The sequence below is a fragment of the Octopus sinensis genome, linkage group LG8, assembly GCF_006345805.1.
Source record: "Octopus sinensis linkage group LG8, ASM634580v1, whole genome shotgun sequence".
In the NCBI taxonomy this organism is placed as follows: Eukaryota; Metazoa; Mollusca; class Cephalopoda; order Octopoda; family Octopodidae; genus Octopus; species Octopus sinensis.
Window position 1 is genome coordinate 50,061,708 of NC_043004.1, and position 15,000 is coordinate 50,076,707.

The 15,000-nt window shown below is 35.1% G+C and overlaps 1 protein-coding gene across 1 annotated transcript in view; it reads right to left on the reverse strand.

The window, feature by feature from the left end:
• LOC115214812 (inactive pancreatic lipase-related protein 1) overlaps window positions 1-15,000 on the reverse strand; it is a 38,183-nt gene that overhangs the window by 20,793 nt on the left and 2,390 nt on the right. Inside the window, exon 2 of the mRNA XM_029783842.2 lies at window positions 6,361-6,589. Within this exon, the coding sequence (XP_029639702.2) occupies window positions 6,361-6,589 (229 nt within the window). The remainder of the gene's footprint in view (window positions 1-6,360; window positions 6,590-15,000) is intronic.

A 15,000-nucleotide genomic window follows, 5' to 3' on the forward strand; every position in this document is an offset into this window, starting at 1 on the left:
ATTTGTGAGTATGTGGTGAAATGTATGTCCTTAGAACCTGATTGATACTTTACTTTGTTGACTTTGTCAGGCGTTCAACAGCTGATGTTCACTGATGAAAAGAAATCTAACATCGAACAGACAGACTTTGGGGTGTATCTGGCTCCGTCGAGGGCATACTCATAAATCGATGTCAAAATCCAGTCAGTTATGTTTTGGGCGGCTGTGATAGCCACATGACGGTCTTCCCTCAATTTTGTGCCCTCAGTAGTTAAAATTAATATCCAGGGTTGGGTTTTTCTGTTTGGTCTCCAGCACTCTTCATGTTTCGTTCGGCGTTCTGAAGACAAAACTGCACCAGGAATAGGCTTCGATTCGAAACAGATGCGGCCATATCGAATAAATGTGGTAATGTCATAATTGTGTTTCCTTTGCCATTGCATTACAAAGCTCGGAAACAAAATATAACAATATTTTGCTTCGACAAAATTGAAAAATGTTGGTCACCGTAAGTTTGGGACACGCTGTAGTAGCAAATGCTTACTCAAAGTGCAGCACAAGGTTTGTATATGGAAAAACATGGTTCAAATTGTTATTCTTCAAAACTCACTATGCTTTATGTCTATGCTTATATGCACATGTATACATAGAAATAGATTGATAGACAGACAGACAGACAGACAGATAGATAGATAGATAGATAGATAGATAGATAGATAGATAGATAGATAGATAGATAGATAGATAGATAGATAGATAGATAGATAGATAGATAGATAGATAGATAGATAGATAGATAGATATGTATATACGTATATATTTATATCCACCTGCTTATTCAGAATTCCATAATATATGACCTTCAAACAACTTATCAATCGTCAGGCCTCTGAGCAACAAGTGATATGTCGTTGAGAACAAAGCGGAAGCTCTATTCGCTTCCGTTTTGAGCATTCAAAGTATTCAGCAAAAAATTCAGTTAGTTGAAAAAATCATAAAATTTGGTCAAAAGAAGGTAACTGCGATTGTGTCACTTATGAAAATTGGACTGGTTAAATACTAACATCGAAGTTAATTAATCCGCTGAATTAAATTACTTAATTTGGAAGATTACATTATATTTAGATTATCATTCTTTATTAGAGGATTATATTATAATTAAGAAACTGCCGCTGGAAAGGAAATGGTGTGTCTAGTAATAGATTGATAACAATGTAATATGACACTCACGGCGCTGATGGGACAAACTTAGCAGAAAGGAATGCTTGCGTATATCACTTTTCTGAATAGATGAATGCACACACAATTCTCACATCACAAATTCAAGGAGCCAGGCGATATTGCCCTGTTTTCTTAGATACATTTACCTGCATGTCTGGTTCAAGTGTGTTTATTATATATAATATAATATATATAGATATATATATATATATATTATATATATATATATATATATATAAATTAAATTAGAGATAAAAAGTTTAAAAATTTAAAAATATAAAAATTTAAAATTTTAATATTAAATTTAAAATTTTATTTTATATATATATATATATATATATTATATATTATATTAATTATATTTATTTTTGTTTTTTATGTTTTGCTTTATGTCTATCACTGTTTGAGTTGTCTAATAGTGGTTTTATCTCTAATTTGATTTATACTGTAAAATTTGATTTAATCCTAAATTTAATTTTTCCCTGTAAGTTTGGATATACTCCCTAATATCATTATATATATATATTATATATATATATATATATTATATATATATATATATATAGATATATATATATATATATAATATATATATATATATAATAATAATAATAATAATAATAATATTAGGGAGTATATCCAAACTCACTCGTATATATAATAATATATATATATACGAGTGTGCGGACAAACGAAAGAAGGGCACTTAACACATTTATTGCTACATGTATGGATCAAAACAGCTTGATTCAAATTCGTTGGTACTCCGAGAGTTTCAAGTGATGCTAATCTTCACCCATTTAGAATTTGAGTGAAAGAAATTGACTGTTATTATGGTAAGGTGGTTTGCCATTGGTCGGCGAAGGTCACGTGGTGTCGAGGGGTTTGATGTTGATATAACCACATCTCAGTGACGACAGTTAGTTGGAAAACACCGCATGGTCAACCGGAAATCGATCGCGTTGTGGACCGGAAATCGGTCATGTTGCTGGAGGGGAAGTAGGAAGAGGTAGTATGTCCTAGTATATAGTTGTACATAGGGGGGGGTGTACGCGCTCATATGGTTTTGCGTGCATGTCTGTATTCTAACATCAAACCACGACACCAAGTGACCTTCCTCGACTAATCGCAATTTATTGTTATTACCTTCTGGTAATAACAATCAACTTCTTTCATTCAAATTAAAAATGGCTGAAGATTAGCTATCACTGTTGAAACTCTCGGAGTACCGACGAATTTGAATCAAACTGATTTGATCCATATAAATATATATATATATATATATATATATTATATATATATATATATACGAGTGTGCGGACAAACGAAAGAAGGGCACTTAACACATTTATTGCTACATGTATGGATCAAAACAGCTTGATTCAAATTCGTTGGTACTCCGAGAGTTTCAAGTGATGCTAATCTTCACCCATTTAGAATTTGAGTGAAAGAAATGACTGTTATTATGGTAAGGTGGTTTGCCATTGGTCGGCGAAGGTCACGTGGTGTCGAGGGGTTGATGTTGATATAACCACATCTCAGTGACGACAGTTAGTTGGAAAACACCGCATGGTCAACCGGAAATCGATCGCGTTGTGGACCGGAAATCGGTCATGTTGCTGGAGGGGAAGTAGGAAGAGGTAGTATGTCCTAGTATATAGTTGTACATAGGGGGGGGTGTACGCGCTCATATGGTTTTGCGTGCATGTCTGTATTCTAACATCAAACCACGACACCAAGTGACCTTCCTCGACTAATCGCAATTTATTGTTATTACCTTCTGGTAATAACAATCAACTTCTTTCATTCAAATTAAAAATGGCTGAAGATTAGCTATCACTGTTGAAACTCTCGGAGTACCGACGAATTTGAATCAAACTGATTTGATCCATATAAATATATATATATATATATATATATTATATATATATATATATATATATATTCAAAATAAGCAACACGATGTCAAGTGGTTATGAAGTAGTACAACCGTTTCAAGCGGCTCCATTTAATTCAACAATGCAATCATTACATCAATTTAAATACAGTGCCATCTTCAGCAGCACAAATAAATAAATGCAATTTTAACAAGTAGGACACATTAATATAATTTTTCTCAAATATTTTAACAGAGCAAATAAATGGAAGAAATAGACTACAAACTCTAAGAATCGCATGGAGCATAGTGCGGTCGTAGGGTTGTAAGGGATTGTAATTCATTTCTAATTCGTTTATCCCTTTATCACAAATATTATTTATATTCATAAATATTATCATATGTATCCCTTTTCCCCAGGGAGGAAATAAGACATTAGGAGCAGTCAGTTGGATATATTAACTGTCTATAAAAAGAGGCAAGGTAGGGATAAAATTTAAATCATGATGTTAATTACCAGTTAAAGAGTCAAGACGCTAAGAAGCCTAAGATGTTAATACAGAAGAAATTTTATTAGGGGCATTATACGTGATTGTTTATGACCATACCTAGTCATGAGCTGTCAATTCACTTTTGTTCTTTATTCAAAATAGATTTAGTAGTTGATAAAGAGATAAATTAATTAGAAATTAATTACAATCCCTTACAACCCTACAACCCTACAACCCCACTATACTCCATGTGATTCTTAGAAGCTGTAGTCTATTCTTATCTGCAATAGCGACAACATGAATTTCTTCTATCTCCTTGCTCTGCTAATATATTTGAGAAAAATTTTATTAATGTGTCCTACTTGTTAAAATTCCATTTATTTATCCCTACAGATGAAGATGGTACTGCATTTAAATTGATGTAATGATTGCATAGTTCAATTAAATGGAGCCGCTTGAAACGGTCGTACCACTGTATCACTACTTGATATCCTGTTGCTTATTTTGATTTCATTCACCTTACTTTGGGCTGTGCGGATAATACCAGACTGACTCGGTGCTTCAACTTAAGTGCCTAATTCAACTGAATCTCAATTATTTCCTAACTCGTCAACCAAACCTATATATATATAGTAATGATAATAATATTGATAATGCAAAGATCCTATGGGATTTTATGATTCAGTGCGACCATAAAATATAAAATAAGAAACCAGATATAGTGTTAATTTAGAAAGAAAGCAAACGATGCTAGATTATAGATATATCATACCCAGCTAACAACAAAGTATGCGATAAGGAAGAAAGAAAAGTCGATAGATATAACAGGTTAGCTTGGGAGGTTAAGTAGTTGTGGTCAATGAAAAAGGTTGTAGTAATACCACTAATTGTCGGAACCCTGGGGACAGTGAGTAAACATCTTGAGAAGTACATGGAACAAATAGGGGCTGCAATAAGGGTGGAGCACTTAGAGAAAACAGCACTGCTTGGAACCGCTCGAATACTCTGGATGGTGCTCGAAAAATAAGGGGTGTTACCTTAGTTCACTGATAGTGAACAGCTGGCACCGAAGTACATATCCAGCGTTAGAAGCTGTGCAAAGACAATAATGATAATAATAATAATGATGATAATAATAGTAATAATAATAATAATAATAATAATAATAATAATAATAATAATAATAATAATAATTTCATTTATTTGCCCCAATGGCGAAGGCCGAAGGGGGGCAATACAAAGATAGACCTGACGTTTGGGGCTTTACATATAATTAAATGATAAAAGGAAGTGAAAGAAAGTAAGTATACACGGTATACACTGAAAAAGAAGGGACATATGCATAGCATACAAAGGCTTTAAAAAATGTGACTGGGAGGATGATAGAGATACAGAAGGCCTCTAGAGGTAATCGAGGAACCCCACTGTACTGGATTTCCTCGAAACCCCAGGAGCAAGTATCCACTCCAATTTCTTCTCTCCGACTCACAGTGCTACACTCTTGCTATTTTCACAGCTTTCACCCACCTTTCCATAAACTCACTCGAGGACAGCACTTCTCTCTCCACTCTCAATTTCATTCTCAAGTAAAACTTGAAGAAATCAATGAGAACTCTATCAAAGAACAATGTATCTGCCCCCGTGCCTTTCAGCCTTGTCCACCAAGCAGCCTCTTTCGCCACAACCACCAGGCGAAGGAAATCTGCCTTGCTTGCCTGATTGAAGGAGGGCAGCGGCGCGATCATCACTACATATTCGGCCGATAGACGGATCCATCCCACACGTGACAGCAGCTGTTCGACATAACTCCACAAGTCAGTAAAGCCCGGACACTGAACGAGGGCGCAAAGAACGGTTTCGTCACTCTGTGCGCACCTTGGACAAGCCCGTCTAGCAGCACGTCCTGTAGAGTTTATCTCGAACTAGTAGCACTGCCAGCCCAAGGACATCTGGAAATTATCCATGACAGTTCCCAACCGGAACTAGCCAGTTCGTTCTCGTTGGCGCTCAGAATCTCTCCGAGAACGTCGTCGTACTTTCCCGCAACTAATTCTCTATAAATTTATAAAGTGGAACATCCACCGATCCTATTGCCCGTCTGGTACAGGGTTGTGAACATCTGGCAGCATTCTAGGTGCTAGGCGCCCAGTCTCGGTCTTAAAAAAAGCGAAATTCTGCCTTCGGATCTTTTCGGTTTGAACGGCAGTTTTTTCTAGCGGTGTCATATGAAATTGTCACCCATAATTATGGCCCTAGTATCGATCTATTGCATTTCAATCTCTTTTAGGGTTAGTGTTAGTCAGGGTTAGGGTTGGAGGGGGGGAGGATATCTTTTTTTTCTTCACAAATGTAAATAAACCCAATCTGTTTCTTAAACGAGGGACATATTCATACGGCACAGAATGCTTTTTAACTCAATAGACGTCACTAATTGGTTGAAATTGCAGAAATTGAAGAAAAAAACAACAAATATCTTACAAAGTATAGAATTTTCTCAATAAAGCCAAGAGAAAAGATCTTTTATAAACACATTCTACCAGTATACGAAGTTTAAAATTTTTTAGTTACCTAGAAATTATGTTAAAAACTGCCGTTCAAACCGAAAAGATCCCTGCCTTCCGTCTGAGAACCCTGTATTTCAGCTGGAGTGCGGCTTTTAAGTTAGTGTGTGTGTGTGTGTGTGTGTGTGTGTGTGTGTGTGTGTGTGTGTGTGTGTGTATGTTCATGCGTGCATACATATGTGAGTACTTGTATGTGCGTGTGATAGATCAGGAAAATAACAAAAGTTTCTACCTGTTATACGGCTGGTATGATTCAATCCATTGGCTGCAAATGCTGCAATGTGAGCTCCGAGGCTGTGACCAATCAAATGTAACTTTGTGAAGAATCTTAACTTAGTAGGATTCAGTTTTATCAGCAGGTTGGTTATCTGTTTACCAACAACTCGAGCATTTGCCACCGCTTGTTCATAAGGAAATCCAGCTCCTCTACTCCAGTCCACAGTAATAATGTTTGCTGGTTCCTGATGGCAAATAAAAAAAAAAGCAGAAAAGAAAACATAAGTATAACAAACAAAAAAGTCATTGTCTTTTATTATTTATCATTAGAATGAGAAGTATCAAACAAAACGTTCTGAGTTCAAATTCCGCTGAAGTTGATTTTTCTCTTTCACTCTTTTGAAACCAGTAAAAGGAATCCAATAATGAGGTCCATAGAACAGACGATACAACTTCACCGTTCATCAACTCATTAAACGTATGTCATTTTTAGAAATCGTATTATCCTCTTATTAGAATCGCCACAGCGTAGGATAAATTGTCTTGTAGTCTTTTCACCGGGTTCTTTATGTTCGGAACATCAGTCTCATCGTGGTTCAACTTTGCCTTGAGTCTCTAGCCTGAATTATATGCAGCAGTTCCTGTGGCTGCTTCTGTCGCATAATCTGAATTTATTCCATTTGTGCATCGCCATTGCAAATCAGCAAATAGTTTTTACACACTCACACTACACTCCAACCTAGAGATTTCAATTTCGTTTTGGAAGTGAGTCAAGCGCTCAGTATTTGCAGGCACTGCGAAATACTTTTATTCCGCTCTCTTGTTCGCATCTGAGATGATTTCACTTCTAGTTGTGAAGTATATTGTGCTTTTTAACACTATATGTCTTTAGAGGAATTTTTCCCGGGCGATAAACAGCAACTCTTCGTGTTTAAGCAACGCACGTAGTTAAGTATGTGATATGTTTACATTATAAAACTGCACCCTCTATTGTATAATTTGTATATATGTGTCTGTGTATATATACATGTATGTATGTATGTATCTATCTATCTACCTATCTGTAAATATATATATAAATATACATGCATACATACATACATATTATATAATATATATATATATATATAATATATATATATATATATATATATATAATATATATATATATATATATGTATGTATGTATATATATGTAAGTAACTATGAGAGAGGATAGTACTATCAAAATACCATCACTAGTTCTACCGAATACCAGCCGTACAGGCAAATTAATTAAGTAATGATATATATATACAAGGGGACTACATGAGCACCTGCACCGCTAAAAGTAGAAGTCAGAAATACTTCTGTGCCACGGGATAGTCACAAAATTAATACAGGCATGATAGGAAAAGATTCCAGTGAGCAATAATATCGCCTTACCTCTGCTAGGTCAGCAGAAGTAATGCTGGTTAATTTGATATCATGATTTCGAATTCAGCGCCAAACGGTGTCTGATTCACTTCAGTCGAAATCTACCAGCTAACGACTACTAAAATTTGCCCCCACCATGCCTGCAAATTCGTTTGAAGTAATTAAGCACTATTTAAACAAACAAAATACGTGAAATTGTTTATAAGTAAATATGAGAGCGATATTACTATCAAAATACCATCACTAGTGACAGAGAATACCAGCAAATTAATTTTGTGACTATTCCGTAGCATGGAAGTATTTCTGACTTCTATTTTTAGCGATGTAGGTGCTTATGTAGTACCCTTGTGTATATCTATATATATATATATATATTCAGAATTCATGACATGGTATAACGGTCTTAAAGTGGTATATGTATATGAGAGTGTACCCAAAAGAAACCGGAATTTTGCAGTATTATTTTATTCGCTTAATTATACATGTTTACACTTTTATCGCTTTCAAAATATTCTCCATTTGAAGCAATGCACCGGTCCATGCGCGTTTTCCACTATTCAAAGCAGCGCTGGAACTCTTGCGAAATGATGACTTTTAGTGCCTCCGTCGTTTTTTTCTTCACCTCTTCTACATCAGCAAATTCCGTAGTACCAGCTTACGTCACCAGTGATGATCTTCGAAAAAAGGTCGAGATCAAATACCCACGCATTCAGTCGTGACAGCTTTTGATTCTCAGTGAGCAAGCGAGGCATAAATTTTGCTGTAACTCTTCATTCGCAATTTCTCAAAATTGCTCAAAATTCGTTGGCAGGAGCTCCAGGACACACCAGTCATATCAACAATTCGTCAGTTTTTCGGCGACGGTCCTCCAAGATCAGTTCATGAATTTTCATGATGTTTTCATTCGTTCGGGAGGTCAACGATCGTCCTGAACAAGGTTGGTCTTCAAGTGACAAGTTACCATTCCTAAAGTGTGGGAACCACTTGTAAACTTCAGTTTTACTCATGACAGCGTCCTTGTAAGCTGTTTCAAGCCTAACAGCTGTTTCGGCCGCTGTTTTCCCAAACAGAAAACAGTATTTCACGGAAGCATGCAAAAATCGACGAACAGGGAAGAAGCACAACAAAACAAAGAAACACCACGTGACAGTAGGACTACACCCGACGACGTAGTCGGCAGACTACTGCCTGAGGGACGCATCAAATGGCTTCTAGCAGCGGAAGCCTGAACTATAACGGGTTTGTCCCACAGGGAACATTTCCGGTTACTTTTGTGTACTTCCTCATATATGTGTGTGCATGTGTGTAAGTATGTATGTATGTATGTATGTATGTATGTATGTATGTATGTATGTATGTATGTATGTAAGTATGTATGTATTGAAGAAATGTTCTAGTGATGATGTGGTAACAAGAGGTAAAAGTTATTTAAGACACTATAAAACATGAATAAATTAATTCGGGTTAGGAATATATATAGCGCGTCGTCTATGTATACATATCAGTGTGTGTGCGTTTGTATTATTTCTCTGGCAATGATTGATAACCGATGTTGGTTTGTTTATATCCTCTTAACTGAGCGGTTTGGCAGGAGTTGGCGATACAATAAGTATTTGGCTTTACAAAAATTTGCTCCAAGGTCAGTTTGTTCGAATAAACCCGTTAAAACAGTGCTACAGCATGCCCTTAGGAATAAGTAAAGATATATGTGTGTGTACACATAAATGTGTGCATGAATATATATATATACATACATACATACAATACATACATACATACATACTATATATATATATATATATATATATTAAGGTATGTAGAAAAATACAACATGGACAAGAACGTATAACTCCTAGAAGACGACACAACAAACATGGACAGGACATTCGAACCCCTCAGTCTTCATCAAGAAGATCATCGTATAATTTATGATTATCTTGAGATACTAGATCACGGCCAGCCCTCCAAGAAAGACTAAGCAACGAGCATTGAAAAACTAAATGGAAGCGTAGATTTCCTGAAGAAGGATCGAATGCATACGAACACCAGGACAGCAAGAGGGACAGATATAAAAAAAAACAAAAAACAATAATGGAATACAGAAACATGAAATACAGAAGCATTAACGGTATGCATACATACACACGCACACATTTATCCACGCATGTATGTATGTATCAATAGAAATCCGAAAGAGTTTTGGATTGTCTATGGTATTTGGTCAACTTTGCCTTTCATCTTTTTGATGCTGATAATATACAATATCAGTCAAGTACTGGCGTAGATAGTATTGATGAAACCCCTTCTAAAAAATCGAAAACTGCTGGCCCTGTGTCTAAATTACAAGCCAGTATCATCATCATCCTCATCATCATCATCATCATCATCATTATTATTATTATTATTATTACTATTAAATGCTCAGCGGCTTTTCATCCGTTTTTACGTTCTAAGTTCAAATCCCGCCGAGGTCGACTTTGTTGTTCATCCTTTTGGGATTTCTAAATTAAGTCCCTGTGAAAGACTGGGGTCGATGTAATCTACTAGTTCCTTCCCACCAAATTTCAGGCCTTGTGCCTTTAGTAGAAAGGATTCCAAAGGCGATTAAGGTGGCGAGCTAGCAGAATCGTTAGCACGCTGGTCAAAGTGCTTAGCGGCATTTCGTCCGTCCTTGTGTTCTGGATTCACCCTTTTCATTTCGTCACATTTCTATGCGTTTTGAGTTCAAATCCTGACAAAGTTCACTTTGCTTTTAATCTTTCAATGGTTTGTAAAATAAGCAAGTACCAGTCGGCTGTTGGAATCGATTTAATCGTCTGTTGAAATCATGGTCTTGTTTTAAAGTCAGAAATCACTATTGTTGAGTCTGCTCTTCCCTAAAACGTATGGTTTTGTATCAACGTATGGTTTCGTATAAGAGACCATCAAGAATTGAGGGATCCAAAGCAAGACAATTGCTATATATTTCTAACTGTCGTAATTAAGTTTAACATGCCGACGGGTGGTACAATGGGTGAGAAGTGCTGAAACAATGACAGGTCCCCTTTCTTTTTCGATGGACGAAGGAAATAAAATCTGAGTATAGCGAACAATTCTCTAAATAACAACAATAAAAATTTCTATATTAAAAACATCGCAAAAGCAGTGTGCTGACAGAATCGTTAGAATGCCTCCGGCTTTAAGTTCTGAGTTCAAATTCCCCCGAGGTCAACTTTACCTTTCACCCTTTTGGGATCGATAAAATAAGTACCAGTTGAGCACTGGGGTTGATGTAATCGACTTAACCGCCTCCACCCCGATATTGCTGGCCTTGTATCAAAATTTGAAACCTGTATTAAAAACATTGTAAAAGTGGAAAGCATACAGATTCGTTAGAATGCTAAATGAAATGATCAGCTACATTTATCCCGGCCTTAAGTTCTCAGTTGAAATTCCGCCGAGCTCGTTTTTTTACTTTTCGGGATCAATAAAATAAAAAAACAGAGGCGCAAAGGAATCAGCTACTCTTCCCCACAAAATTTCAGACTCTATGCCTGAAGTTGAAGGAATATAAAGAACATTACGTCAGTAGCTGGTCATGGCTGGAATACTGTTGATCATAGATTAGCTTCATCAGAGCAAACCTGGTACTATGCAACAATATTTATTTGACTGAACTAATCAGGGAGCCTCTGCATTCTCACTTCCACCCTGCTAGAAATATCAGTAAAACACCCTTCAAACGGTGGTCAACAATCTTTAAAAAGATATGTCTGAAAAAAAAATACGACAGCATGATTGTTGCTAGGGCATTTTGATCATCGGCTTAGGTTGATCGGAAATGACTTGGGGGCTAAACAACAAAATTTATATGAACAATATTGACAATATTAAAAATAATATTACTGATAGTAATAGACAGCTGCAATACTGCAACAGTAGCAATAACAACAACTGTGTTGTGTGGTGGTGATTCTGGCAACAAAAACAACACAGAACATCTAAGGTAATTAGACATTCGACTGCTGAAAAAATGGGAACACATCAGCTCACGCCGTATAGGAACTAAGCATATCATCATCATCATCATCATAATCGTGGTCGTCATCATTATATAACTTCACCATCATCACCATCACTATCATCACCATCATTATCCACAGCAACAGCAACAGCAGCAGTATGATGATTACATCATAGTCATGATCATTTTACCACCACTACCATCACCGTCACCATCATCATCCCCGTAATAATAATAATAATAATAATAATAATAATAATAATAATAATAATAATAATAATAATAATAATAATAATAATAATAATAATAATAATAATAATAACAATAATAATAATAATAATAATAATAATATAATAATAATCATCATCATCATCATCATCATCATCATCATCATCATCATCATCATCATCATCATCATCATTCATCATCATATTGCAGCGGTTTTGAATATCATGAATCACTCGAATATTTACAGGTGTGTACCTGGCGAAATTCCTTTCCCTTTACTGGAATCTGATCTTCTAGGGCAGACAGTGAACTCAAGAAACAGATATACTTGGACCAAAATATCATGGCCGATAGCTCTGTGCCTAACAATAACAACAAAAACGAACAATAACTGCAAAAACAATCGTTACTCGAACATTAACAATTCTTCCCACTGGACAGCTTCTAGAGTCCCTGGTAGTGGTAAGGAGATAAGATCAAGTCCTCAATCTGCAGTGGAAAGGAACAAACTGGGCTCTCCTCTTCGATGGCAAAAAAGCCATGGAAAAGAAGCACCAACCTTAACTGAAGCGCCTCCTGTCGTTTAATATCAGCCAGCTATCTCAGCTCTGAACTCCAATGCTATGCCATGTGACACTACGTCATTATGTGATAATAAAACGTGAGGAGCAAAGAGAAAGAATAAATATGGAGGAAGACCACAAGATGGAAGCTTCACGCACCGAAACCAGACCAAAAATTCTCCAAATGCCATTGCGTCTACTCATCCAGAACTTACTTGTGGTTTGGATGACGATGGTGCGGTAGGGATACTGCTTAAAAAGAAAGAAAATAAACTATCCTTCCGTTAATGGGAAAAAGGAATTCCTTCACAAAATGAAATACTTCGATACCACCACTCAAATATTTTTATGTATAACTGTCGCCATACTTTCCATTTCCGAAACACTGCACAGCAGTCAATAATAACAAATTCCTTTCCAGCAATAATTTACCAACATTCTTCAAATATCAACTACATTCCTATTAAATCAATGTATTTCGTAAATATAAAATGTCTCCATTTCCTCAGTATTAATAACAACAATATCTTATTTGTTAATAAACCGTTTCTGTTTAAAAAATGTTTTTTCTGGCATAAATACCGTTTGTGACTTGATTTAGTTCTCTCGTAATTTCGTTAATGATGAATATTATTTTATAAAATTTTGGAGGAATGTAATTTGATGGTGTACATGACGAATAATGTTGATAACTTTATTTGTTTTTACTCAGAAAGAAAAAGTCTATACCTTTACTAACTATTCAAAAACTTTCTCATGATCATTGCACAAAGAAAAAGAAATGGATCTTCCTTGTTATCGATAATTAAAAACATGAAATTGAAAGGTACGGTATAAAAAAAAATTGCTTTTAGTTTTCTACGATGCAGATGGAAAAGGATTCAGGAATACTTTCGATTTGAATTGCAGAAGTTAAAATGTAAATTAAAAATAATTTTGCTTTGCGTCCCAATTTTAGTTGATAAATAATATCCAACAGTATAATGCAATATAGTTTTCGTGGCGGAGCGATCGGGTTATTTAATGGTTAAAAATATTAAAAGTATAATTTATTTTCTTAATGAAAAGCAAATTTTAAATTTTAAAAAATTTCAACCACATAATCGTCATTTACATCTTCAAAATCAAAGTTTTTGAAACATTGTTTTTGAAACAGCGAATAGTATTCGTAAATATATGAAATTTCATGGACAGAGTAATTCGTTTTCACACCGATTTAATTGATTATACTTGGAAAAACCATAAACAATTTTTTTTCAAATTATGTATGGTGTCCAAACAATGATTTTTCCAAGCCCTTTGGGTGAATTCATACGAAGACAGTGACACGAAAACGATGTGGAAAAAAGGTACTAGTCAAACCAAAATATTCGAAAATTTTTGCTATTACGATGTTATCAAGGTAACCCAAAGCAGGTTGAGTTCAAAGCAAACTGAAATAATATCTATAATACATGAACATATACAAAAAGAAAGTTAAGAATACAAAAATTATGCTGATTAGATTATAAGAAAAACAATTATTATGAGGGTGCTATTTACTATTGAAATATTTAAATGTTTTTCTTTTTATACTTATGGGAACATTTCAACGTAGGACTGGTTCTACAATTTAGTAATTTTAATTTTGAACAAATATATATAGTACATTTCCTCTAGACAAAGATCTCATTTAAAATTACCGGTATTGTACAATGGAATGTAATTAATAATGGACCACTTGCACATAATAAATTCAGACATATAATGTAAAAACATCACTATACACAAAACCCAATATCAATTCCAAGTGCTAAAATATGTGCATATATGCGTATGTGTGTTTGTATGTGTGTGCGCATATGTATGTATATATAAGTATAGCGTCCCATGATTCCACTCACAAGAATTGGTCAATCTGATCTACGAGTGAAGATATTTATTCAAAGTGCAGTGGGATCAATCTAGATCAACGTAATTCAGGAACGAACGTTTTAGTCATTCAACAATACAGGCATTCAATCAACACCACCATTTGACCATTAGGATTCCTTTGGATGAATTTACTTTGCTATAATCTCTCAAAGGATACAGCAGCAGCAGCCTATAAGTCGTCGAATTTTTCTCGAGTTCCGCCTACCTGTCTCAGAATCTCTGCAAAAATGTCATAAAAATGACATAAAAATAAATACATCGATTTCGGTGGTAATTACACTTAGAACCCGAATGGGTATCAGTGATTAGCACCAAAGAATTTTTTCCAACGCTCTTCAGATTCTATCAATTAATTGCCTTCAATTTTACAATGCATAATAATAGGACACACAAGTATATATTTTGAGTGAGGAGTATAATATAATCAAATTCACCCTTTCGTTGTGCTTGATTAATTCTTTTTTTAACAATCTTATAAATATGAAAATAAATTTAACTCCACATACTATGATTTTCCCCAGAAAGCCAAACG